Source organism: Mustelus asterias, chromosome 4 (genome assembly GCF_964213995.1).
Source record: "Mustelus asterias chromosome 4, sMusAst1.hap1.1, whole genome shotgun sequence".
In the NCBI taxonomy this organism is placed as follows: domain Eukaryota; kingdom Metazoa; phylum Chordata; class Chondrichthyes; order Carcharhiniformes; family Triakidae; genus Mustelus; species Mustelus asterias.
The window spans coordinates 51,105,124-51,132,489 of NC_135804.1; the positions used below are offsets into that span (position 1 = coordinate 51,105,124).

General features: G+C 42.5%; 1 protein-coding gene and 1 non-coding gene across 2 annotated transcripts in view; one reads left to right on the forward strand and one right to left on the reverse strand.

Moving 5' to 3' along the window:
• slc9a5 (solute carrier family 9 member A5) overlaps positions 1–24,846 on the reverse strand; it is a 248,476-nt gene extending 223,630 nt beyond the window's left edge. Inside the window, exon 1 of the mRNA XM_078211006.1 lies at positions 24,765–24,846. Within this exon, the coding sequence (XP_078067132.1) occupies positions 24,765–24,846 (82 nt within the window). The remainder of the gene's footprint in view (positions 1–24,764) is intronic.
• Positions 19,250–19,442, forward strand: LOC144493293 (U2 spliceosomal RNA). The gene has a single exon (XR_013497726.1). It is a non-coding gene; the product is annotated as a U2 spliceosomal RNA (small nuclear RNA).
• Positions 24,847–27,366: the final 2,520 nt, after the last annotated feature.

A 27,366-nucleotide genomic window follows, 5' to 3' on the forward strand; every position in this document is an offset into this window, starting at 1 on the left:
TTTAAATACCTCCTGTAAGGTTTCTTACTCCTGCCCTATCAGCATCACAAATGACATCCTATGTAACTGTAACCAAGGCAAATTTTCCCTCCTCTACCTTCTCAACCTGTCTGTAGACTGTGATATGGTTGATCACACCACTGACCGCCAAGGCCTTTCCGCTGTTTCCCAGCTGGGTGGGATTGGACCCACTTAGTTCCATTCTTATCGATCTGATTGTAGCTTGGTTTGATTGGCTTCTCTTTTGAGGACTTTTCCTCACCACAGCCTCTCCCAATTCTTCCACTGTTTTAAATTAGCAGGCTGCTCAGTTGACACTCAGTGCTGGGTGAGCAGAAATTTCTTCCAATTAAATGTTGGGACGATCAAGCCATTGCTTTCCATCTCGGCCACAAACTTTGGTCCGTCATCACTAATTCTATCTCTCTTCAACAACAGAGCCAGACACAGCACAGCAATCTTGGCCATATTTGACCCCAAGACGAGCTTTAAACCTCTTTTTCTAATTCATTTGTGGGATATGGGCATTGCTGACTGGCCAGTATTTATTGCCCATCCCTAATTGCCCTTGGAGGGCAGTTGAGAATCAACCACATTGCTGTGGCGCTGGACTCACATGCAAGCCAAACCAGGTACGGACGACATATTTCTTCCTTCCCTAAAGGCCATTAGTGAACCAAGTGGGTTTTCCCAACAATTGACAATGGTTTCATGGTCATCAGTAGATTCTTAATTCCAGATTTTCTTTATTGGATTCAAATTTCACCAGTTGCTGTGGTGGGATTTGAAACCAGGTCCCCAGGACATTAGCTGAGTTTCTGCATTAGTGATCTAGCAATAAGACCACTAGGTCATCTCCTCCCCTGTGCATCCATCACTAACAGTGCCAATTCCACCTCCATATCATTGCCCAACTTGATCCTCCAACTTCTACTGAACCCCTCATCCATGCCTTTTGATATCAGACTATTCTTACACACTCCTGGCTGATCTCCTACATTCTACCTTTCATAAATCTGAGGTCATCCAAAACTCTTCTCCCAGTGTCCGAATTCATATCAAATATCTCTCATCCCTCTGCGCCCTGATCCATATTGGCTCCCAGTTAACCAATGCTTTGAGCTGAAAGTTCTTATCTTTGTTTTCAAATCCCTCGATAGCTTCACCACCCCTTATCGCTGTAATCTCTTGCAACCCTACAAGCCTCAAATTTCTGCATCGCTCTAATTCCAATATCCCCGGGTTTAACCACTCCACCATTGGTGCACATACCTTCAGCTGCCTGGGCTCTAAGCTTTGGAATTCCCCCACTAAACCTCTGGCTACCAACATCACTTTCCTCCTTCAGGATACTTTAAAACCCAACTCTCTGACCAACCTTTTAGTTATCTGACCTATTATGTCTTTATGTGTCTCTGTGAAACACCTTGGGATGTTTTATTGCATTAAAAGCACAATATAAGCCAAGCTTTATTTGCTATGGGTATTTTTCAGACTTACTCACCTATCCAAGTCTCACACACAGTGAGGAGCGTATTTCGTTTTCCATTATTTAAAACTAATTGCTTATCCATCACCATGGTGCACTTGAGACACCTGTGGTTTTTAGTTTAATTAGAAATCTTTCACATGGAACCAAATCCTTCCTGAGGGACTAATTACACTATTATTCACTCCCATGTTCTACCCCAGACTTTTGAGGCCTCTTTCGTGTGAAAGCTTTCTGAAAACGTCCAAATTAATCATGTCATGGAGAAAGTTGTTGGTCGCGATTCTCCCATCCTGCTGCGCCAATTTTTTAGTGCAGCGGGCCAGGAGAGTCGTGCGTGGGACGATGCGAGAGTTCGCGCCTCGCTAGCGTCTCCCCAGTGCCGGGTTTCTGGTGGGGAGGCGGGTCTAGCATTTAAATTATATATTAAATATCATTTAAATGCTATTAGCGGGCCCAGGACGGAATTCTCCCATCCCACCAGAGTGTTTCAATCCAGCTGGGTTTAGACTAGCTCCCCACTTCGAGGAGCTAGCAGCCCTACCCCACTGGAGAAATGGGGGGAAATCAGGACCCCTGAGGGGGTCAAGTGATGCTCACTGGGCATGGACACCCTGGCACTGCCCAAGGGGCAAAGTGCCCATGCTCAGAGGGCATCTTGGCACTGTCCATCAGGCATGGGGTATGTCAAGGGGAGGGGCCTATAGTGCGATCAGTGGTGGGTCCTGCTGCCACTGGGATTGTTTGGGGCAGGAGGGAGGCCAGTGATCAGGATGGGTCGTGGTCGGGCCATGGGTTGGGGGCAGCACTGCGGGGGTCCTGGGCTAGCCAGCGATTGAGCTGACCAGCCAACGCGAGGCTGACAGTTCAGGGCCACTGCACATGCGCAGAGGCCTGCTGGTTTCAGCCTCCTGGGTTAGAATAGGCCCTGCCCCCTGAAAGTTAATGATATTCACGCTGGTGGCCTCTGCAGTGCACAGTGTGGGAGATTCTAGTCTGAACTCCCACTGAAAAAAAGAGTGAATTATTCCAGTTTTCCTGCGAATTTAACACTTGGAACTTTTTCAGGAGAATTCCGCCGATCATCTGCTTTATCCTCAAGATGAAAAGAGAGAAGAGAGAGAGAGCAGAGAGAGCGCAGAGAGAGAGCAGAGAGAGCGCAGAGAGAGAGCCTTTCAGCTGTGGGCTGAATATACATGTAACAGGAAATCCATTACTAGATATGGAGATAAAGGTAGCAAATGGAGGAAAGAATCATTCAGATAATCAGATATGGATCATGTAAATGTAAATTTTGGACAGGGAATGGTAAAGGTCAACAAATCATTCCACAGAGGAGTGATGTTTAGGAAGCTAAACCAGCACATGCATCTGTGGATTGCAGGAAAAGAATGATTACTAAGTGGGCATGACTAAAATAGAACAAGGCAAACAAATGCTGTTTCCTAATAGGACACAACTTCTGAGAAAGTCATTTTTTGAATTCCGAAGATGAGGCAGTAAGAGGATCTGCAGAAGTGATGGAATCAGCATCTAGAAAATTGTAGTTTTCTAGTTGGAAATAAGATCATAATTCATAGCATTACTGATTGGATTGTCTGGCAGTCTTCCAGGATGTGAATCTCATGGGCACTGCTGCTCGCAGCCCTGGCAAACTCTGTCCTTGAAATTTCTCACCACTCAAAGTCATAATGTCACCATACGGAAGCCTTTGGCTTGGTGATGGCAGTCTCTGCAGAGAGCTGGCCCTCAGCTCAGGGCCGACTGGGCTAGTGGAGGAACAGAAGTGGAGTTTGAGTGGGGTCCAGCATTTCCTATAGGGCTGGTAACAGCAGTGCAGTGAGTGAAATTGGGTGTGGCGCTGAGGGAGCAACAGCCAGTAAAGGGCTGAGCAAAACCTGGGGGCATCACTATGGGTGAACAGTGAATAATCGTTTTCCATTCACTCACCAGTGGAAACAAAGGGAATGGGAGTGAGGATTTTCACCAAAAAGGAAGGACGGACAAAAGTTCTTGAGCTGAGGGCAGGTAACCTATGGAATGATTCACTGCAAATGGCCATTGATGAAAAGACAAGGAATGTAATTTAAAAGTGGCCGGTACGTATGGGTGGGATTTAATGTAGCCCATGCCGTCATGGTGGAAAACATGCTGCTAGGCAAACTTACCGGAGGGAGAAGCCCCTCGTCAGTCTCCTGACAACAGCTAAACCTCCCGATTAACTGAGAGGGTTGAAGGGGCTGACGTGCGATTCCCACTTTGCCAATGGTGTCCCTGGGGAGAGGGTGGCCCTCGCAGATGAGTTACTCTGTACCTGATCAGGAGACTTGCATCAGATTGCAGGGTGCCACTGAAATCCAATGCCACCTATCCTGTAACCCTCACTCTGTGACCCCCCCCCCCCACTGCACCCCCAACCAGCCCTCATTCACCTTTGACCTGGGCTACCCCAATGATCCTGGGTCTCTGGTAGGTGCACTGCCTCCAGCAGCCATCATTCTCAGTGGTGCCGGTGGCAATAATGAGCTGCCAGCCCCTGATTGTCCAGCAGCTTTTGGTGGGCAGGACTTCTGCTGCTGGGGACGGCTTACCAGTGGCCACTCAAGTGCCTTAAAGAGCACTTGATTCTGTCGGGCCTCACCCATGAAATTGACAGGGGTTCCCTCCTGGTTCTTTGACTGGTGGGCGTGACAAAATCCCAGCCCAGGTCTCGGTTCTCCCCCAAAGCAAAAACATTCTTTCAGAGCACAATTTAATGAAAAGAATGCACTGCGAGTGGATTTATTCTTATGCCTAGATATTAAAACAGAAAATCAATTGTGAACTAAAAGCAAACCCTGAGTGTATTCATCACCTCGGGAGACTTTGGCAGGTCTATTGCATGTCCCCTAGTTGGGGGAAGAGATGAATCATGTGGAGTACCACACAGCCAATCAATCACTGAGCTGCTATTCACTGTCTACATTTGACTACAAAGACTCCTTCACACTTTCAAATCAATTCAGACTTATCCAAGGGACAAACCCAACAGGCAATTTGCTGTCCTTGACAATGGAATTCCTAAACTATCAAAGGACATCAAGACTAAATAGAAAGTCAGAAGAAGTCCAGATTAATACTTTTTTTAATACTGGTTTTGTAAACTTATATAGGAAGTAATCTTAATGAAAGGCATTGATGAATCTTCAACCAGCTTCGATGAAATATTAAAAAGCTTTTGATACATCTTTAAATTGGGAGTGCACAGAGCTTAAAAGATAGATAAAAATCCCCTGTAAAAGGGCAAAGACAGCAAAAGACATTACTGCATGAGGGCAACTAGAGAGGCAAAGAACTTTCCAGAAATTTTGAAAATCTATCATTTTGGGAAACTCAGCATATTACCTGAACTATAACAGCAGGTGGCAGTGTGGAGCAAGCAGCTTACTTAATGAAGGAAAACTATTTGATGTTGCCCAAAGTACACAAACTCTGCAAAAAGGAAATGAAATAAAGTTGGAAAACATTCTCAGAGCTGAACTGGCTATTTGAAACACAATATTTCAAGCAGCTTATATACTTTTGAAAGCATGCAATAAAATAAACCAAACTGTTAGAGAGCTAAACAAATTTCTGAGGTGTTACAAAAGTATCAAGAGGAAATAACAACTCTGAATTCCACTGTTGGCAAATCAATGCAAGATTTGGGTAAGCAACCACAAATACAACTAGTCACAATAGCAGGCCAAAAATGCACTCAAAGAAGCTGCGGCCTTGAAACAACTGAGGAACCAGTTGGCAGAGAAGGCTCAAGAATGTTCCTACACTCCAGGAGGAAGCCAATAAGTACAAGAATGAGACAGCAGTGCTAAAGAAAATGGTTAGACATTTGGAAGAAAACTTGGAAAAACATTTATATATATATATATACCTAGCCTGGCAAGAGAAAGTAGAATTTCTCACCAAAGAATGAAAAATTCTAAAACAATTAGTGAAAGTGCATTTACAAAATGTAAGTTTGAAGGACAGTGCGGAGGAGTTATGTTCTGTTAAAGAAAAACTGATCAGTAATGACAACCAAACTTCACATAGAGCTTGAAAAGAAAAAAAAGAGAATATTGGAATGTTGCTCACAGGAAGTAGAACACTTGAAAGAGGACTTAAAATGCTTAAATGACGACCTTTTGGCAACATATCTAACAAATACAGATCTTCAATTAAAGATTGATGAACTTCAGGCATCAAAAGTCTCTAGTAACCATCTATGCAAAATGCCTGGAGTAGGAGAAAGAATTGCTGATACATCAGAACAGTTGCTTGAAAGCAGATTCAACCAATAAAACGGAGAAACTTTTTGAACGTCGGTCCAATCTGAACAACACGAAGGATGAGATAGACAATATGGAAGAGCAAATCCAAACTTTGAAAGCAGATAGGAAATTCTATTAAACAAACTAATGATCTAATGAGTAAATTGAGAGTTCAAGGAGCAGAGAACATGGAAGAAATATTCTGAAAAGAACTGAACATCCAGGTGAAGTTAAGAATCCTGCACATAACTCTGAAACAAAGACAACCGATCAGAGTTGTTGCTGAACTGAATAAGATTCATAAGCTTGAAAACAACTCGAAAAGTACTCAGAAATTTGGATAAAATTGTAAAACAAGTGGGAATATGGCTTCCATTTTTGGAACCAAAGCTTTCAGATACATCACAATGACCCATGTAATGGCGGAAGCAGCAAAAGAAACCAAGGTGAGCAGTGTTCATTTACCCTGCAAAAAAATGAGTTAGAGCAGCAATTACTAACCAGCTCAAAAGCTGGAGCGATCAAGAGTTGTTCAACACAAAGAATGAAAGAAAAAGGATAAAAACAAACCCAGAAGTCAGAACTACCTCCAAATCTATAGGAAAATCCTGCAGCGGCAGAGACTACCACGCCTCCAACAGTAGTACAAATGAGATTTGCGCAGGGCAGGACAGTGGGGGTGGGGGGGGGGGGGGCTATAAGGCCTCTAGACCACCTGAACTTTTGAATTCAAGAACTTGACAGGGGGAGATGGGGTAGTTATAATGTAGCAATAACATTAGATAGTAATAACAATGTAAGGCATAGGGTAATATATAATCACTTAAAATCCAATATTCTAAAAACTTGGGAGGGTGGGGTAATTTCAGGTTCTGGCACATTTAGGGTTAGTGTGGAACTGAGTACAGTACCGCCCACAGTGATGTAAGAAAGCACATTGAACATGGCTTTGAAGAAGAAGCCATCTTCTGCACCCAGCATCAGCCTTGTGTTGAACAGACAACAGAACTATAACCAGCACCCTACAACTATAGGCATATGCATCAATTAACCATAGAATAGAGGGGATGGAGGAAGACAAGAGGTGGAATTTAATGCCCCACATTCTCCCAGTTTGGAGGCAGGGAGTCCTTGTGATCTGATGAGTGGGTGGGGGAGTGGGGGGGGGGGGGGAGTGCAGTGGAGATCCTGCTGGTCTCCCCACATGAAGGCCAATTGAGGTCTTCAAGTGATTGGTGGGCCAAACACACAGCAAAACCGGTCAGATTTGCCTGCGGTCTTCAGGGAAGATTGGGGTGGGCTGGCTTCCCTCTCTCTCTCTCTCAAGCATTCTATGCCCAATTGAGTAGCCACACAGGGTGAAGGAGGCCACCTCCCTGTTCTTACTGTCCACCCTACCCATCTCCTCCCTGGGACCTCCCCTACCTGATTCAAAAACACTCATTGACAATCCTGTGTAGACTCCAGTGCAATACCAACAGTGACCACTGCTTCCAATCATGCTAAGAAGTCTAACACCAGGTTAAAGTCCAACAGGTTTATTTGGTAGCAAAAGCCACTAGCTTTCTTGGACTTTAACCTGGTGTTGTTAGATTTCTTACTGTGTTTACCCCAGTCTAACGCCGGCATCTCCACATCATGACTCCAATCATGCTACCAGTACTGGAGGGCTGCTGACCTCTGATTGGTTGAAAATGCTTGGGGGTGGGGAAGAGAGAGAGAGAGAGAGAGAGTGAGGAGAGCAGGATATGTGCACCACATGAGAGGTTTTCACAACTGATTTTCCGCAGTGGAGCTGTGAGCCATGATAGGAGGATTTCTGCTGCCAATTAGGTGGTTCATCCTCTTGGAGCTTCTGAAAATCAGATTGGCGTGTGTGCCACTAGTTTTTGTTGTGAAGGTTAGGCCCTCCATCACCAATGTTAAATTCCACTCTAGTGATGTGTAAAACAACTCCTAAAAAGGGTTAAAGAACAGATAGGCTAGGAAGTCTTGTCTGAGGAAATTACCTCTGAAGTAAACAACTGAGATTGCTTATGTAAATAGATGTTTCCGGCCGGGGGGGCGGGGGAGGGTGGGTTGTGTGTGTGTGTGTGTGGAATTATAACCAAGATAGAACATAGAACATTACAGCGCAGTACAGGCCCTTCGGCCCTCGATGTTGTGCCGACCAGTGAAACCAATCTAAAGCCCCTCTAATCTACACTATTCCAATATCATCCATATGTTTATCCAATAACCATTTGAACGCTCTTAATGTTGACGAGTCCACTACTGCTGCAGGCAGGGCATTCCACGCCCTTACTACTCTGAGTAAAGAACCTACCTCTAACTTCTGTCCTATATCTCTCACCCCTCAATTTAAAGCTATGTCCCCTCGTGTTAGCCATCACCATCCGAGGAAAAAGGCTCTCACTATCCACACTATCCACTCCTCTGATCATCTTGTATGCCTCTATTAAGTCACCTCTTAACCTTCCTCTCTCTAATGAAAACAACCTCAAGTCCCTCAGCCTTTCCTCATACGATCTTCCCACCATACCAGGCAACATCCTGGTAAATCTCCTCTGCACCCTTTCCAACACTTCCACATCTTTCCTATAATGCGGCGACCAGAACTGTACGCAATACTCCAAGTGCGGCCACACCAGAGTTTTGTACAGTTGCAGCATGACCTCATGGCTCCGAAACTCAATCCCTCTACCAATAAAAGCTGACACACTGTATGCCTTCTTAACAACCCTATCAACCTGGGTGCCAACTTTCAGGGATCTATGCACATGGACACCCAGATCCCTTTGTTCATCCACACTAACAAGTATCTTACCATTAGCCCAGTACTCTGTATTCCTGTTACTCCTTCCAAAATGAATCACCTCACACTTTTCCGCATTAAACTCCATTTGCCACCTCTCAGCCCAGCTCTGCAGCTTATCTATGTCCCTCTGTAACCTGCCACTTCCCTCCGCACTGTCTACAACTCCACCAACTTTAGTGTCATCCGCAAATTTACTAACCCATCCTTCTACGCCCTCATCCAGGTCATTAATAAAAATGACAAACAGCAGTGGCCCCAAAACAGATCCTTGCAGTGATGATTATAGAAGGTTGAAGGAGACAAACATTTTTATAAAATTTTACATTTCATATATTGTACTGTATCGGTTTTCATGGTATATTTGCATTATCTGTGAAATACCACATAAAACTGAAGTGATTTTACACTTTGTAGAATAGAGAAACATATCAAAAAATTAACACTGGAGATGAAAAGGGTCAAAAATCCATCTTTACAGGGGTCCTGCACCAAAGCAGCACCAGCATACCCAACAACAACTATCCCTCCACCCAAAATCCCTGATGATCTTCAGTGTTGCTATTGCTCTACCCTCTGTCAGTTTTGAAGCCAGCACCAGGCATTGCTAGAGCTAAACACCATTTTCTGCATTCTTTTATAAACAGGGTATTATCTTTTTGGCAGGCCAGGATAAACTTTGTCTAATTTTCTTGGTTGTTATATGTGTTTCTTAAACCATGTAACAGGTCTCCAACATCTATTCCAAATAATTTATCAACTACATATACATTATGGGATATTACTACATATTTAAATTAATTCATTCAATAAATTTTCTCTCTTCCATATACTCCATTCCATTGAGCATAAACTCAGTGCAATATGAACATACATTAGAATTACAAGATAATGTATTCTACTTGATTTATAATGGTCTACCTGCCAGTTTGTGGCTGACATATTTTGATGTGCTAGTACCAGATTGGATATATTCTAACTTACAAGCTTTCATAATTCAAAAAGATTTCTTGGTATAGGTGTCAGGGGTCAGGATCATCTTTCAGTAGCTGTATTGATGGCTAACACAACACAAACAAATCTAACATCTCATCCTCCTCCACAGTATATCAGCAGGGTAGGCTCACCAGTTGTGGGGACACAATGACAGACAGGTGGGTCATCATGGGAGTCTTCAAAATTGACTCAGCACTTCACAACATATCTCCTGGCGTTTGCTCAGCAAGAAGAAGAAAATCTATTTTTGCCCCTCACCTCAATTGATATGTCAGCAATCTGTGTTGAATACTTTGGAGGATGCTCAAGGAGAAATATGGACACAGAACAGTCACTGTGGTGTTAAAGGGACCGACACAATGAACAAACCTACTTTACTTTATCCTCAAACCATACACATTGGAGACATGGCTGTTTATTATAGTACTGAACAGAAGTGACTGCCGCAGTCCATATAAAGCCTTGTAAGGGGATTTTCTTGGGGGTTTCCCTCCGGGGGATGGGGGTGGGTTGTATTCAGCTAACGAAAAGACTTGCAAAAGACAGTATGCAGTTAAAGACGTTCTTCATTTGACCAACACGTATTGGGAGAGAGATAGTCAAAGGATTCCAACTTCTCTCTGACATTACATCACATGAGCACAACAGATATACATTTCCAAAGATTCAATCTTCCCACCCAACCTGTCATCCAAGCTGGACGGTCCAATTACATTAGTACACTTTATTTACTTTGGCCAATAGCGTTCTACCTTCCAGCAGAATTAGGAATTCATTGGTCAACCAAATCCAGATGTTCTTCCCCCCGTTGCCTAGTAACCTTATTTACACAAATCAGGTGGGTTCAAGGGTCGCTCTAACACCTGCAGTCCTGGGAACAAGGAGGGAGCCATCTTTCTTGTCTGTTTTCTGTCCCCTTATCATTGGAGACTGAATACGTCTATTAATTATAGCTAGAAGCTGAATCTTTCTATTAATTTCAAAAACCTTGGTAGCTTGTAGCTGCCTGGCCTGCCCCTGATAATAGGGTTTACGCTCTATACTTCATTGTTCCAAAAGAATGCGGTCTGTCTAATTAAGCTTATTTCCCAATATGCCTAGGGGTAAATTGCTTGTTGGCCAGTGCTCACAAGAAAATACAAAAATACAGTTTAAATCAATAATAATATTTGTTCAAAAATGATTATATGTGCTTATACAGATAATATCTTTGTATGATATTTAAGTGAGGCACATTGTATATATATTGCACACTGCGATCCCTATTTTAAGCTAATCTACTTTGTTTTACTAGTCTCAAAAAGCAGGGGTTTCGGTATCCCCTGCTACAAGCCTTCATTGTGGTAACGTCCTCCATTATGGTAACGTCCTCCATTATGTAATGTGGACCAAACACTGTTCAAATTGGATGGATCTGACAGCAGAAAAAATAAACATTCTTGAGATATTATGGGTCACCAGTAGCACAATTCTGTAAACTCACAGCCTTACACATTCCTGACTCTTTGATCACTATCAAGCAAGCGGTCTACCCTAGTTAAGTATGGCGTGTAGAAGGGTATGCTTCTAGTCATAATCTCAGAATTTGATACAAAATTAAGTGAAGCTAACAGACATTGCTACCTGCATGCAAAACTCCAGCAGCAGAGACAGCTAAGTGGTCCTTCCCACAATCTGAAAAGGCTTTGTAATCCTATGACATCAAAATGTCAATCAGACAGCTAACAGAGAGGGAGGAGGCACCATGAGCATTCATATCTTTAACTAGCTTGAAGTCAGGCGATCATGCACAAAATGGAAATGTTTGCAGATGTTAGGCAATGGTGGCAACTATTGTCCAGTAAATGCAGTTTATTCCATGGAACATTAAAAAAGGCAATGGATCTGACAACATCTCGGCTGTGGTACTGAAATCCAGTGCATTACATCTGGCCGCTGAAGTATCTCAGCTCTCGACCTTGATAACCAGTCCACCATCGCGAAAGCTTTGAGTATGATAAATACTCAGCATTCATTTGGAAATTTGCAGCTTAAAAAAACACACAAGTAGTTCAAATCCAATTAAGACAGGGCAGTTAGTCTTGGCAGCTCAGCTTAGCATCCATCTCTGATGCAATGTTACTCAATCATTTTGAAGGCACCTCCATCCATGTGACCTCTATCACCAGCGAGAACAAGAGCAGAAATGTCACTATTTCCTCTCCAAGTCACATGCTATCCCCAGCTTGGACATACATCGCTGTCTTCAAGCCAAAATCCTAGAATTCCCTACCTAACCCCACTGTTGTAGCATCATCACCAAATGGGCTGCTGTGGTTCAAGGGCCATTTTCTCAGATCAACTAAGGATGGAGAATAAATCCAATGTCACTTTGTGAATTTTTTTTTTTAAATCCACCTGAGCAGTTGTCAGTTTCAAATTACTGTACATATCTTAACCTTATAAAAAGACTGGGTGACATCACTTTGCAGAGAAAACTGCTAGATACACAAGCAAGTGATTCACTGTCAGACAGCAGAATAAGTGACATCTACAGAAAATTAAATGTTACAGGCTGCATATTTTAGCAAATGTTTCACATTTTAGACAATTCCGAATGTTAATTGGAGAAGCAGCAATTATTCTTCCAGTCAATGTTGTTTATTGCTCTAATAACAAGGTGCAGATGGATAGGTGTTACTATAAAAAAAGTGAAGAAGGATGATTTTGTGTACACATTGTGCAAACTAAATAGAAAAGGTCAGGCTGTTGAAATTGGAAGTTTAACTTTCCCTACTGTCAGATGATTTCAAAGTGAGCTGGAACATACAGACAGTAGGAAGATCCTGCATGAGCACAAATTTCAAATTCTGCATCTTGTAAAAGGCTGTTCTTCTCATGAGAGAGAAAAAAAGCAAAATCTTTCCTTTACCACCCTCCCCACGTTTCCTTGTAGTTACATTACATCACAATACATTGTGTCATCCATCAAACAAAGTGTTTTCCTGGAAGGATAAAATATACATTATCCTGTTTTATCAATTTTTAAGTCAGAGGTGACAATTTGTAGCATTTTTGTACAGATTTATATGGGAGGGGCTAGACACACACATACACACATGTTGTACACTCTGCACTTGAGGCAAGACCATTTCTGATCAACATGGAATGAATTGCAGTTTGTGTTCATCTCCATATTGCAAAGAGGTGCCCTGAACTCACCACCGTATGTTATCAGAACATGATGTGCAGCTGGGGCCAGTAATGAAAGTGGTCCAAAAGTCCTGTCAATCACTAGGATTGACATAGCTGTCATTTTGGAATGGCCTCAAAACAGAACAGAAAACAAAAGATGTTCTTTGTCCAATAGGTGCCGAGCTTCAAAGTGCTATGAATGTGAAATGCACGAGATCTAAAGCATGCAACTCCCAGCTGGTATTGCTTCTGAATCCAAATTCCCATCTGTGTTCTGTGTACTTCAGTCTTATTTTTTCCCCACTGAGCAAAGTTATCTTAGCGGCAGCAGTACCTTCTTAAGTGGAATTGTGAATGAATTTGTGAAAAGCTTGCATTTACATAGTGCCTTTTTATGACCACTGGATTTCCCAAACCACAATAAGGACAATTACTTTTGAAGTGTAGGCCCTGTTGTAACTCAGGGAAACATGACAACAAATTAGTGCACACTAAGTGCAACAAACGACAATTTGCTTATGCTGATTATGGATAATCTGTTTCTATGATGCTGATTAGGGGAATAAATACTGGCCAAAACAAAATGCCATGGGATCTTTTACTTCCACTCTAGAAGGCAGATGGGCCTTTGGTTTAACATCTTATCCAAAAGGCAGCACCTGCAACAGTGCAGCACTTTTTCAATGTTGTGCTGCAGCATCAGTCTCAATTTTTGTTCTCACGGCTGGAGTCGAATTTGAACCCAGAACCTGGTGACTCAGAGGCAAGAGTGCTACTAACTGAACCACACCAGATACTGTGTGTTTCACCAAATACCCAAGCACTTTGATCTTTTGATGTTGTTCTCTCATCAATGATCTGGCGTCCAACAGTTCCTCAACATCAATTGATCTCTTTGTGCAGGGCAGCTACTGTTTATTCCAGAGATGTCTCACTCCTAGTCCCTTAATTCCGCTCCACCAGTTTCACCTATCATTGATCTTCTCCCATTCTCCATGAATTTACATCTGTTTCTCAGTGTTTTCCTTCAATTCTTCCATGCACTGGTCTATTTGGTTGTCGTCACCATAGTTAATCATTTGAGAAGGTTCAGTGCAGTCTGTTCCTATTCTCCTTTACTCAGAGCATGTATATCCAATTCCTCTAGAGTTCTTGGCAAGTCTTTTTAAAAGACTCAAAACAATTCTGGGCAAAAGGCAGAAAAGTAGAAATTGGACTTTGAAAACCTTTAGGAGGTCTGGGAAAGGAAATTGGGTATTGCTGGAAGGTTATTTGGATTAATGATGAATATAGGCCAAATACTCTTAGGGTGTGAATGGTACTCTTCTAACAAGATTATATGGCTGTAATACTTGGCTTAAGCGAACTGGGGATTTTTACATTGTCACAACTTTTAAAAAATAAAATATTATGTAAAAATGTAAATAAGATCTCAATTACAGTTTAAATAACTGGAATATATGTTCCAATGACCAAATTATTTCTTCCACGAGGTGGAATAGATTATTGGAGGGAATGGGTTGATTTATCAATTGACAGCAACCCAAGTTAGGTAATTTGCAGATAGCAAACTTTAGCTTTTTAAAAAAAAATTATTAAAATTAAATGCACTGTTTAGAGTATAAATTACATTCCACCAAGTTATTAGGGCATCAATCTTTCATTTCAAGAAGTAGTAAGCAGTAACAGACAGCAAGTTTGAGGGATATTATGGAGTGAACAGATCAGATTTAACATTGCACTAAAGCTCGACCCAGTTTGAATGAATAAAATGCAACAACCCTATGAGCTTACTCCAGTCCTTCATTCAGCACAATGCTCTTGAATATGCCTCATTAAAATAAAAAATACTGAATGGAAAGTGTGTCACGTAGCAAGTGACACAGTAAGAGGCTACAAACTGACCGGTTACATTTTCAGGAGAAGGGAGGATGGTTGGCAGTGGGGTAATTTTTCACATATATTTCAAGAGAATAATTTTAAAATCTATACAGGTTGGAATTGACAGAACAGAACTGGTTTGCTAAATAAAGCAATGCAATTTACATAAAGTTTGAAGTGGCAATTTCCATTGATCGTGAGGGGCTTCTTCTATTAATGGTTCCCACTTGACCATTTTATATGTCAGAGAAAGTTCATTCTCAGCCTGTGAAATGACATCCTCGCTCCGCCCACAGTTGATTTTGTCTCCAAGCGTTTGAATATCACACTCTGATTTTACCAAGTTAAACCTTTCATTGATGATCTGCCCAGTGTATGTCCTATAGGCTAAGCACCCTGAGAAATGGATTGCAGGACAGTACTGCTCATTGTTCAATTAAGGTCATTAGAGAAGGAAGGCTCCTCATTATATTGCAATTCATCCATCTAGTGAGACTCTAATGTTCCACCTCTGTCGGATCTCACTGTTCCTTGAATAACTTCAGGGTTTTTGTTCTCTAAAATTATTGCATGTTGATCAGTGTGTTTGTAGCATTTCTATATCAATCCAATAATTACCTTTTATTAATTTAAAGCTGAGTCCCCTAGTTCTGTGTTAACTTGTTCTGCATTTTCAGTAGTTTTGTATTCTCTTATCTCTCAGAGACCTTTCAAGCTGAAAACTTCAGGGGAGCAAAATAGCAATCACTGCAGGGTAGTGTTGATAACTGCTCCACTACTAAATGTTTTACACCTCAAAAGGTTGAACTACATGGTTGTAGGTAGGGTGTTGCACATTGTACAATTAAGACTTATTGAAGTCTTCCTAGTCTGCAGTAGGTTAACGGTATGTATTTATTAACTACAAGAACAGCATGCACATGTACAATAAAGGATTCAAGTGAGGGGCTGTCTCCATGCTTTCTTCATTGCTCTGGTCAACACTAGACCAACTCCTAGGTGTGGGTTCCGTGCTCTCTTATATTACAGCATGAATGGTTCATGCACACAGTCGCATGTTAACCCCATCTCCCCCTTCAAATTACTGGGCTCGTAGGTTCAGGTGGTCGAGTAGCCTTATAACCTTTCCAAATGTATTCACCCCAGTCTTAGGAATAGTAGCTCTTTTGTTCTTGTTAGCTGATTGGGAGGCTGTTCTGGCACCTCGGTATCTTTCTTTTGTCTTTTCAATTCCTTGGCATTGAATCGCTCATTATCAATTTGGCAGTTGTTGTGATAGGTGGTTGTTTCATCCCCTTTCTTGCAGAGTGGATGAATGCTGAACACATCTGAATGTCATTTTTTTTCCTCCTGTGGGTCATCGCAGTGTCCTCTGTGATGTAAGATGGCCATTCCTGTTATGAGTATGTGGAGGTTTTTTTTTTAGGAATCTCAAGTTTACATTTGGCTGTGTGGTGTACTTTCAGCAGTGGATGGCTATTACTTGCATCCAGCATCATCTGTAGACTCTGTCATGCTGGCCAGGAGTTGCAGCGTTTGCTCTGTGATTGTAATGTTGACCTCATCAACAGTTGTCGGAGCTGGAGGTGGAGGCTTTTCTAGTTGTTAGTTGCTCTCTTGTCTATCCTCCACAGGAGGCATCATGATAACCATTTGAGTGGTTGGTTGGTCTGACCAGTGAGTGCTTTACAGCACCTGCAATGAAAATGGACAAAACCTGGTCTGCAAAGAGAGAAGACAGTTCAGAGTTGAAGTTCCAGTAAGGATACTCATGTTGGAGCTTTTGGAAACTTGCAGTTCTGTATAATTTACGGGGGGATCTGTTGCCTTGACATCTCTACCATTGAGGAGATTCTGGGATACGTAGCCATCATTGCTCAAGAGAGATAAAGATTAGTTATGGCTGATGTATATCAGCTCAAAAAGATTTGTTTTGTCACCATACCTGGTTCCAGAATCATGTCCATGACTGAAACCATTTTAACTTTTATGACAATCCAGTGGTCAATTTGTTACTATTTTTGTTTTTCATTTCAGATTCATTTACCTGAATTTAAATCCCTCAGCTGTTGTGAGATTTGAACTCAGTTTCTCCAGAGTGTTAGTCAAGGATTTCTAGTTCAGTAACACTGCCATATACTTCTATAAAGTAGAGTAAAGCCCAATACAAGCTGGAGGAACAACACTTCATCTTCTGATTAGGCACTTTACAGCCTTTGGGGCTCAACAACTTCAGACCATGAATTCTGTCCTCCATTTTGCATTTTTTTTCTCCCAAGTGCCAGTCTGCATCTTGGTACCATGTTTTTGCTTTCAGAAAGCCCAGGCCTTTATTCCACTATTAACACATTTTGCTATTTTGCTTTCTGGCAATGCTGACCTTTACTCTGATATTAACACCTACACTAGACCAATGCTTTGTGCCTTTAATACTATCATTCTGTTGCCTGGTGTTCCATAACATCTTGTCATTTAACCTTCCCTGACTTTCTCTTTCGCTCCACCTACCATTTGCCCCTTTTTCAACAGCACAAAACCCATCACATTCCTATCTCTCTACAGTTCTGAAGAAGCATCATATTGGACTCAAAACATAAGTCTTGTTTGTTTCTCAGATGCTTCTAGGTAGCGCTTTCTGTTTTTATTTACTGCTGGTACTTGTACAACATGTTTCATTTTTTTTAAAAAAGCTCATTAGTATGATGTCAGCCTTGACTCTTTTTTTACTTCATTCATGGGAAGTGAAGGTCACTGGCTGAGCCAGCATTTATTGCCCATCAGCTGAGTAGCTTATAAAGGTCATTTGAGAGAGCAGTCAAGAGTCAACCACATTGCTGTGGATCTGGAGTCAATTTAGGCCAGACCAGGTAAGGACGGCAGATTTCCTTCCCTAAAGGGCATTAGTGAACCGAATGGGGCTTTTTGAAAAACAACAATTGGCAATGATTGCATGGTCACCATTAATGAGACTAGCTTTTCAACTGAATACAATCTAGGTTAATACTTCAGTGCAGTACTGAGGGAGGGCTGCACTGTCGGTAGTGACGTATTTCAGGTGAGACATTAAACTAAACCCTTTCAGCCTGAAGTGGATGCAAAAAGATCCCATGGAACTGTTCAAAGAGCAGGGCAGTTCTCTCAGGTGTCGTGGTCAATACATGTCCCTCAATCAAAAGTCACTAAAAAAAAACTATTTGTTCATGTAGGAGATTGCTATTTGTGGGATCTTGTTGTGCACAAATTGGCTGTAAAGCATTTTGGGGTAACCCAAAGTCATAAAGTACTATATGAATGCATGCAATTTCTTATTTCCTGTGAGAAGACATTTCAGATATAATATGGTGGTATATTTTGGACTCAGGGGAAAACACATATTTCCTCCGGTAACTTTGGCATACATCAACTTGTAACAGTAAAGATACTTTTTCAAAATAAAAAGACACATGACTAAGCAGCAATTCTCTGCACTTAACATCTCAAGTTCCTGATTTCTAGATAATTGGACACTGCAGGAGCTCCACTAGAATATTTCTAACCACATAATGTGAACTGAATGCTCAAGATATACTTTTCCTGTGAGGATCTGAATTTCTCCACATATCCCTTAACCCGCCATCGTTGATAATCACCATCCAGTGATTCCTGCTGAAAAAAGAGTGTATGTGGGGCCAGGATGGTCTCGACCACAACATTCCCTTTGCTGCAAGGCACATCCATGAAGAATTTGATTAAGGCAGTAAGAACTTCAAGGGCCATTCCCCTTCAAATGGGCAAATAAATTGGGATAAATGGATGTGAATCAACAGAGTGAAAAAGATGAAAATTCATCTCTTCCCCAGCACAACAATCTTAACAAGTGAGAACAGCTATCGAGAATGCGTCAATTTCCAATGGTGAAATCAGGAGTTCCGATTCCTATCCGTTATTTGGCAAGAGGGCTGCATTCTTAAGCCCATAAATTGAGACAAAGTTTCTACTGAAGTACAAAACCATAAATGTTACAAAAAGAACCTTTCTCTCCACTTGCCCACTCAAGAACCCAAAAGTAGGAATAATCAGAAAACATTCACTCTCTGTCCCATTTTCATTCAACAGTCTCAACATGTTCCAACATCCTCATTGAGAACAGACTGATACTTCATAAGACAATATTTCATGTCTGTAGTTCTACAATGCTTTATTGTACATTGCAACAAGGCTGCATTCTCAAACAAGATGCTAAATAAATCATTAAAGACGGCATTTGCCAATAATAGAATATAATTTCAAAACAGTACAGATATAAAATAAGATACAATTTCAGTAGAAAATTTTCCTTTATGACTATGCCCATGAATAATCCAGAGCACAAGCTGCAGAGTGGCAAAGTCCATTGAGAAACAGGGTATGGGATCAAGGACAGGGAGTGGGGAAGTCAGAGCAACATCCAAGCTGGAGTTCATTTCCTGGAAACAGGAGTTGGAAAGCCTTTGAATAGGGCCAAAATGAACTTTTCTTAAAAAAGAGAAAAGAAATATTGATTTAAAAGTGAACAGCTGACAATGTCAATGAGCATTGTTTAGGGGGAAAATAGCCATGTGCATATGAGCTGAATTAGAAGGGAATATCGCTTCTCAGCCTTTTGGCTAAGATCAAGTGTAGTTTTGTTGTCCTGCACTTGGTTGAAGTCATGAGGTTACACTGAGGTTTTATTTGAAACAAGTTTTTAAAGCGGCATCTAGGCCCTTTTGGCTAAGATGCAAATGAGATCAAGCCTTGGTGGAGGTGCAATGCCTGCTCCAATCAGCTTGGATCATACAGATCAAGCCCAAGACATGAAGTGGTGAGCCTGTCTTGTCAGCTTGGATCTCGTGTCTCACTTGCTGAGACTTTGATATAAACAAAAAAAAAAGATGTTTGTTGTAATAGAAGTGCATTAAGAGGAGACTTTCAAAAGAGGGAGCCAATTGTGATTTTCATAGAGTTGAGTGTATATTTTGGATGAGACATTAAACCGAGAGCTTTGAGGCACTATTTCGAGGAACAGCTGCTCTCCCCAATGCCTGGTCAATGTTTATTTCTTAGCTAACATTACTAAAACAGATGACCTGGTCAGCATCTTTTATTGCTTGCGTTGCTGTGTGCAAATTGGCTGCTGCACTTTCTACATTACAATAGTGATCACACTTCAGTAGTGCTTATTGGCTGTGAAGTGCTGAGATAGTGAAAGGTGCCACATAAAGTAAAACAATTTTTCTTACTTCATTAAGAAAGGGAACAGTTGACACCACCACCACAGCAATTACTTGGGTTTGGGCGTAAGAAAGTCTCCTTGTGTGTCCTCAAAAGTTAATCCTTTGTCCTGCATCTTAAACCAAATGCAAAGTATTCATCGCTCAACTTCCTTCCTCACGGTCTCCTCCATTTGACCGCATACTCTGTCCCAATACACTAAACACACTAGTACAATCTCAGAGGATGCCTCCAAACAATGCAAATAATTTAACATTGTTTCAATTATTTTTAATTAGAGCAGTGTATTATTGATATCTAGGAGCTAAGCAAATTGAGTTAGAAAAGTGCCAACCAAGATCATAGTGCAAAAACAGTATCAATTGTCAAGCCTAACCACAAATATTGTATGACCTGGGAAGATCACTCTGCCAAGTACAAGGTATCCTTTACTTCAGACCCAATGAGCGAAATTCTACCTGCCCATCGATTGGCACAGCGAGCGCCGAGAAATCGGGATCACCCCTGATTTCTCAGCTCTCACGATTTTATGAGAGCCAGATTTTCAGCAAGGTCAGGCTCTCACCGGAAAAGGGCCAGAGGCTGATTAATTTATTTAAATATATTGAAAATGTTAATTTACGTTTTAAGGGGCAGCACGGCCTCACAGTAGTTAGCACTGCTGCCTCAGTGCCAGGGAGCCGGGTTCGATTCTCGACTTGGTGGGTCACTGTCTGTGTGGAGTTTGCACATTCTCCCAGTGTCTGCGTGGGTTTCCTCCGGGTGCTCCGGTTTCCTCCCACACAGTCTGAAAGACATGCTGGTTAGGTGCATTGGCCCAAACAGGTGTCAGAGCATGACGAATAGGGAGCTTCACAGTAACTTTGTTTCAGTGTTAATGTAAGCCTTACTTGTGACACTAATAAATAAGCTTTAAAAAAAAAACTTTAGTGAGCACGATGCTCAATCGTCCGGGCTCTCTTGCCTTTATGGCCTCGCCGGGAGAGGTTCATTCCAGTGAGGAAAACACCTGCTCCCCATGAACGGGGAACAGTCATGTTGGCCTCGCTGGTGGAACCGGAGGCCACTGAGGCCCCGTGGGGAGGGCAAGGGGGTGTGCTCTATGGGCAGTGTCAGCCTGGCACCTTGGCAATACCCATTAATCAGTGCCAGAGGGTGGGGCATGAAAGGGGCAGCCCGATCAGGTGTCGGGGTGCTGCCATTGTGCAATGGGATAGGAACAGGGGGCCACGATCGGTCTGAGCAGCATGGAGTTGGCGGGGGGGGGGGGGGGGGCAGGGGCTAGATGGCCATGTGTTGTGAGCTTGCAGAGGGGGGAGGGGGGTGGTGTTGGTTCGGACCAGCTCCAGCAGCAGGGGCCTGATAACTTTCTCTCTGACTGTCAGACCCCTGCTACTGAAATTGCACATGTACTGCATCAGAGGTCTGCACATGTGCAGTAGCTCCCTCTTCAGGCTGGCTGGCAAATTAAGCACAGCCCCTGCCTGCAGCAGCTAGAAATAGTCTAGCCCATATTTTTAAGATTGGGTGTGAAAACTTACCCAAAAAAACAAATTAGGAACGCTCCCATTTTCATGCTAGCGAGACATTTAGAATCAATCTTGTTAAATTCCACCCAATGTGTTAATTTTCTCATCCACTTCCCCCCTAACCCAAGTTATCTCCATGAAACCAATCACCTAATCAAGGCATTCCCCATTCAATACCTCTCTACAAACCACAGCATAGCAACAACTCCTTTTTTTCAAGTAATACCTCCACTTCAAAGTTGCCATCAACTCACTCCTTATAAAGGCTGCTCCATGGGTCTGGCGTTTCCAATTTCATCCAATCTCTTAACATTGTTTTGTAGGATTCTCAAATGCTTCATCAGCACCACCTCTATATCCATGCTTCTCAGTACTCACTTCAGTATATGAAGTTAGGTTTCAGATCAGCCATGATCATATTGAATGATGGAGCAGGCTCAAGGAGCCGAGCCCATTCCTATGCATTTCCTCGGAGGTACCACTCTCATGGCTCCATTGCCACTTCGCCTAATGTAACCAGCATATCTACAATAGCTTGTCATTCCAGATCCTGAGTTACCCACAATGTGTCAGAAGGTACAATCATTGGTGGACTCCTATTTATCATCTAAATAATGTCCCTGTGTAACATTATCCAGAAGCATGGGATCAGTTTCTACATCGTTGGCTTCTTTTGTTCAAAAAAATAAATTTGAATCTTTATCTTCATCTTTTAAGCTTTCCATAGCTTATCCTACCCCACCTCATCCTTCTACAATCTTCTCTAGCCTCAAATCCCTCATTCTTCCGAATTTAGTGTTCTTCTCCTTTAACCTACCACTGGTAGCACAACCATTCTCTGGAACTTATTCCCTGGACTCCTCCAAAATCAAACCTTTCCAAAATCAATCCAGAAGGAAGTGTTGCTACGACTGTACATGGTCTTAGTGAGACTGCATCTGGCTTACTGTGTACAATTTTGATCTCTTTACTGAAGAAAGGGTATAATTTCATTAGAATCAGTTCAGGGAAAGGTTACTCGATTCCTAAGATGAAGGAGTTACTTTATGAGGAAAGATTTGGGCAGGTTGGACTTATACCCATTGGAGTTTAGACGAAAGAGGTGATCTTATTGAAACATACAAGATCCCAAGGGGACCTTATAAGATGGATGCTGAGAGGATGCTTCCCCTTGTGGGGGAGTCTAGAACTAGGGAATGCAGTTAAAAAATTGAAGGTCTCCAATTTAAGATGGAGATAAGGGGACTTGATTTTCTATTAGAGAGTCATTAGTCTGTGAAATTCTCACCCCCAGCGAGCAGCCATGGCTGGATCACTGAATATATTCAAGGCTAATTTAGATTGATTTTGATCATCAAGACAATCAAGGGCTATACGAAATGGACAAGAAAGAGGAGTTGAGGACACAATCAGATCAGCCGTGAACTTATCAAATGACAGAGTGGGCTCGAGGTGCCAAATGGCCTACTCCTGCTTTTCATTCTTCTGCCCCAACAAAACCTATACACCAACACAAAAGGTTACCCTCCCTAATCATATCCTTTAAGGTATAGCTTTTGTTACCTCATGTCTATTGGAGTATTTTGGCAATTTTCATGACATTAAAGGCACTACAGAAGTGCATGTCATTCAAGTCCAATCAGAAGCATCACACCATAGATTCAGTGGTGATAGAGTCTGTGGCCAATATATTTTAGTAAAATACTTCTCAACTTTATAGGATGCTATATAAAATCACAAGCTGGCGTGTGCGTCTCAGTTTGAGTGGAAGCATGAGGTGGAGGTTAGGAGAATAAACAGGCTGGCGAGGATATGAAGGATCTTGGGGCTGTTGGCACTTCTGCATTAAAAACAACCCAAATCAATTAATTTTCACCCTATCCAGCTTCATTTCCATATCCTTTGATCAACAGAAACATGATGGCTTACGTGGCACTGCTATACAATGTTAATAAGCATAAAACATATTTTCCAATTGATCTTAACAGATGAGAAGAACCATTAAATCCATCATTAATTTTTCCATTTGGGTTTTATACAGGAGCCCAAATCACCTGGCAATTTGCTATTCTAATTGTTTACACAGTTACAGACAGGGGGGGCCAATAAAGAGGCAACATCCAGACAGCAGTCAAGGTGGAAACAGGGCTAGCAACGAGGCAATGGCAAGGAGTATTAGTAATCTCATTACAACAAGAACTCTAGTTCATGAAACAATTCAAATCTATGGTTTCCAAAACCGCTTCCCAGTCAAGCTCACTTCAAGGAAATAAGTCAGATTATGAATAAGAATCATATTGAACTCGAAACATTAACTCTCTTTCTCTTTCCACAGATGCTGCCAGACTTGCTGAGTCTTCCACCAGCACTTTGTTTGTATTTCACACCTCCAGCATCTGCAATCTTTTGCTTTTTATCGGATCAATCAGATTGTCAGAAGACCTGTTACATGGTTGGTATAATGTTGACATCAACTTAAAACACTTCTCTCAGCAGTGAAATATTTTGCTGGGAGGCAAATTGAGAAATTATGGCAGATAAACTGAAAAAAAATCAGGGACTTCCATTACCCCTCACAGATCTCATGCTCAATAACTGATCACAATATTATTGTCTCGAGTAGAACCTGATCATTTTCATGCTGCATTGCTTTGAGTAGCAGTATCATCTGCCTTGCCAAACCGAAGATTCAATGCTGAATAATTTCCGGGGAGCATTGAGACGTCATGTGTGATCGACATGCACCTCACTTCACGTGCCCTTGCTTTACGTGCGTACAGGAAAAAAACTACACAGACGGAAATCAGAAGAATGTAACAACCCTGTGTGTGGGCAACAGTGAACAAAATGTCTCAGAACTCAGATGGGTTGCATGTAGTGCCCGGGTTGCAGGGTGCCCAACACTCTGCTTCACAGCATTTCATTGGCATTCACAGACTTTTAAAATAACTAACACAAGATAAAAGCTCAACACAAACACCTGCAGCCAGACAGATGAGCTCTGGGAGACATTTAGATTCAGAAATATGATCACTTCTTCAGGATCTTTCTCTTTCTCTCACACACAACCAAAGATAGTACAGGTCAACTGCACTCAGATTAACGTGTAGGGATTAGAATGAATGGATTTAATTAATAGCAAAACTGTACTCATTGGTTTACAGTTCTGTATGTCTCAAAAGTTGCTCCCTGGAGGAAAAAGTGAATGAAATTACATTAGATTGAGGTATCATAAGTTCCTTGAACGGAGTATTTGGTCAGTAGCTAGAAGAGTTTTGCTGTGCTTTACTATAAATAATGTCAGCCCGATGGACTAATGTACCGCCTCTCAAATCTCTGGGCATAACATGTGTACTCACAGATTTTGGCCAGGCTGGCTACCAATATCCACACTGCTATCAGGTAGGGTCCTTGGACATGGACCCATTGCCACTTTACCATCTCGAAGCCCACGATATCGTGACCTTGAGCAGCCCCTTCATCCTCAGCGCTCTGCATTTTTGCTGGGTGGCTGGTTGTCTGTAGCTCCGGGTGGCTGCCGGTGCCGGTGAGCTGATGCAAAGGTGCGATCCCAGCTTCTTCCAGTAACTCTGTCAGCGCCGAGGTCCCATTGCTGGCAAGCAAAGCCCGAAGGGCACACAAGAGCAGCAGCGCTGTGATCGCGGGCAAGCACGGGCGAGTAGCCGGCATTCTCTCTCTCTCTCTCTCTCTCCCCCACGGCGTGTCCTTGACCTGCAGCCGGGATGATCAACAACTCACAACCGGGCTCCGTACCTCAGCCTCCCTTGGACTGACTCTTTGCCTTTTAATTGGAAGAGGCTGATCGGGGGGGGGGGGGGGCACGTGACGAGCAGTGGTACCCAATGACGGCGCTCGGTGTCAAGCTGTCAATCACAGGGGGAAAGTGGCACCCTGTCCCTGGACCCCAACTCTGCTCTGCTCCCTCATCAGACTTCCAGTTACATCCACCCAGATTCACATAGGTACGCGTATTTCAAATATTGCACGCAAATGCATCACACTTGCTAAAAAAAGTATTTCACATGTCAATTAATTTTGAGTCTCCTTGACACTTAAAGAGACATTGTTTTAAAAAATGTAATTCAGAATTAAATCAAATGCGACAACTAAACAACGTCCTTCTGCTTCGACATGTAGAACTATCTAGCAACATACACCGACAATGTTACGTTGTTGAAGAGGTTGTAATAACTGACTTGTTGTAACTGTGCTGTTATCAGAGAGGCTGTACTAACTGGTTATTTTGTAACTGTGCTATATTGTGAGAGAGGTTGTGCTGACTGTTGTAACTGTGCTATATTGTCAAAGGGGCTGTGCTAACTGGCTGTATAGATTATTATTTGTGCTATCTCTTTCAAAAGGCAATGCTTATCTTTAGCTTCAATACTTCACATCACCGTCTCTGGATGGAGATGATACAAATCATTAGGTGTCAGGCAGGGAGAAAGGTCACTTTTACAGATTTGTTGTCCAAAAGAAGTCACTCACCGTTTCCATGTCCGTTGTGCTTATGGTTAATATTACTTGGGGCGGGGGGGGGCTGGTCTCTTCCTTAAGGTCTCCCAATCTATAAAACTCACATAACAACTGTTCCAGAAGACGCCTGTAACTCTACATCTACAGTTATACTTACCATTAGGAAATTAATGATCAAACGCTACAATTGATATTCGTTACAGTTCAACTCCGGCAGAGGCACCATGGGCCGAATGGCCTCACTCTGAAGTGTAAATTCCCCTCCCCCATCCCGACTGTGTATTTGTCTGAAACTAATTAATTCAATTTTTAAAAACCTGTTACTTACTACCCCCACCTTCCCCCCGCAAATCTTTGCATATAATCACATAATCTGGGTGGGAATTTGTTTAGCGGGCCGGGAATCCAGACTTCAGATTGAAACACTTGAATTCAATTAATTTTCCCCAAGATATGTTTTAATGTAAACGGATTTAACAATGGTGTCGATTTTTCATTTTTTATAGGTAATGAAAAAGCATACAAATATTTTCGTCAGTTTTCACATTAACCCTGTTTTACACTGAGGAACCTACCCAATAGGCAGCAGGGCCAGTCCCCTCCAGTGCTGGACACCTCCAACAGCAGAGTGTGAAAAAAGGCGGGAAATATCGGAATTTGGACTTTGTGAGGCTGACCTTTTAGTCTGTCGGTGTCTGTCACCCAGGAGCCTCCTCCCCTTCGATAGCAGCGACTCATCACACCCAGAGTTATTGGTGATTTGACATTCATCAACTTCCTTCATGCTGTGTAGGTGTCAACCTCCCACCCCCTATGGGCCTATTTTACCATTGCGAAACGGGCGCGAAAACGTGGTAAAGTCGGGTGAGGCCATTAACACGATCCGCGCCCGCGTCCGCGCAGATGGCCACTTTACCGAAACCCAGGAATGGCGGCAATCAGATTCCTGCCCGAAACAGGTGCAATGGCGATTTAAATGCATTTGCATGTATTTCAAGTGAATTAATGAACTGCCCGCCCAACTTTATCAGCATTTCTCCCTTTACCGCCGCGTTCGCCGATCCGGAATCGCGCCAAAATGAACCTACTGAATAAAAGTCTGAATCGGGAGCTCCAGCTCCAATGGCTCTCTGACTGAGATCCGTGGGGGGGGGGGGGGGGGGGGGGAGACAGGTCAGATCATTCTCAGGAGGGGGGGGGGGGGAGTGAGGCCCAATCATTGTCTGGTGGTGTTGGGGGGAGGGCTGATCGTTGTCTGGTGGTGAACATAAGAAATAAGAACAGGAGTCGGCCATCTAGCCCCTCGAGCCTGCCCCGCCATTCAATAAGATCATGGCTGATCTGAAGTGGATCAGTTCCACTTACCCGCCTGATCCCTATAACCCCTAATTCCCTTACCGATCAGGAATCCATCTATCCGTGATTTAAACATATTCAACGAGGTAGCCTCCACCACTTCAGTGG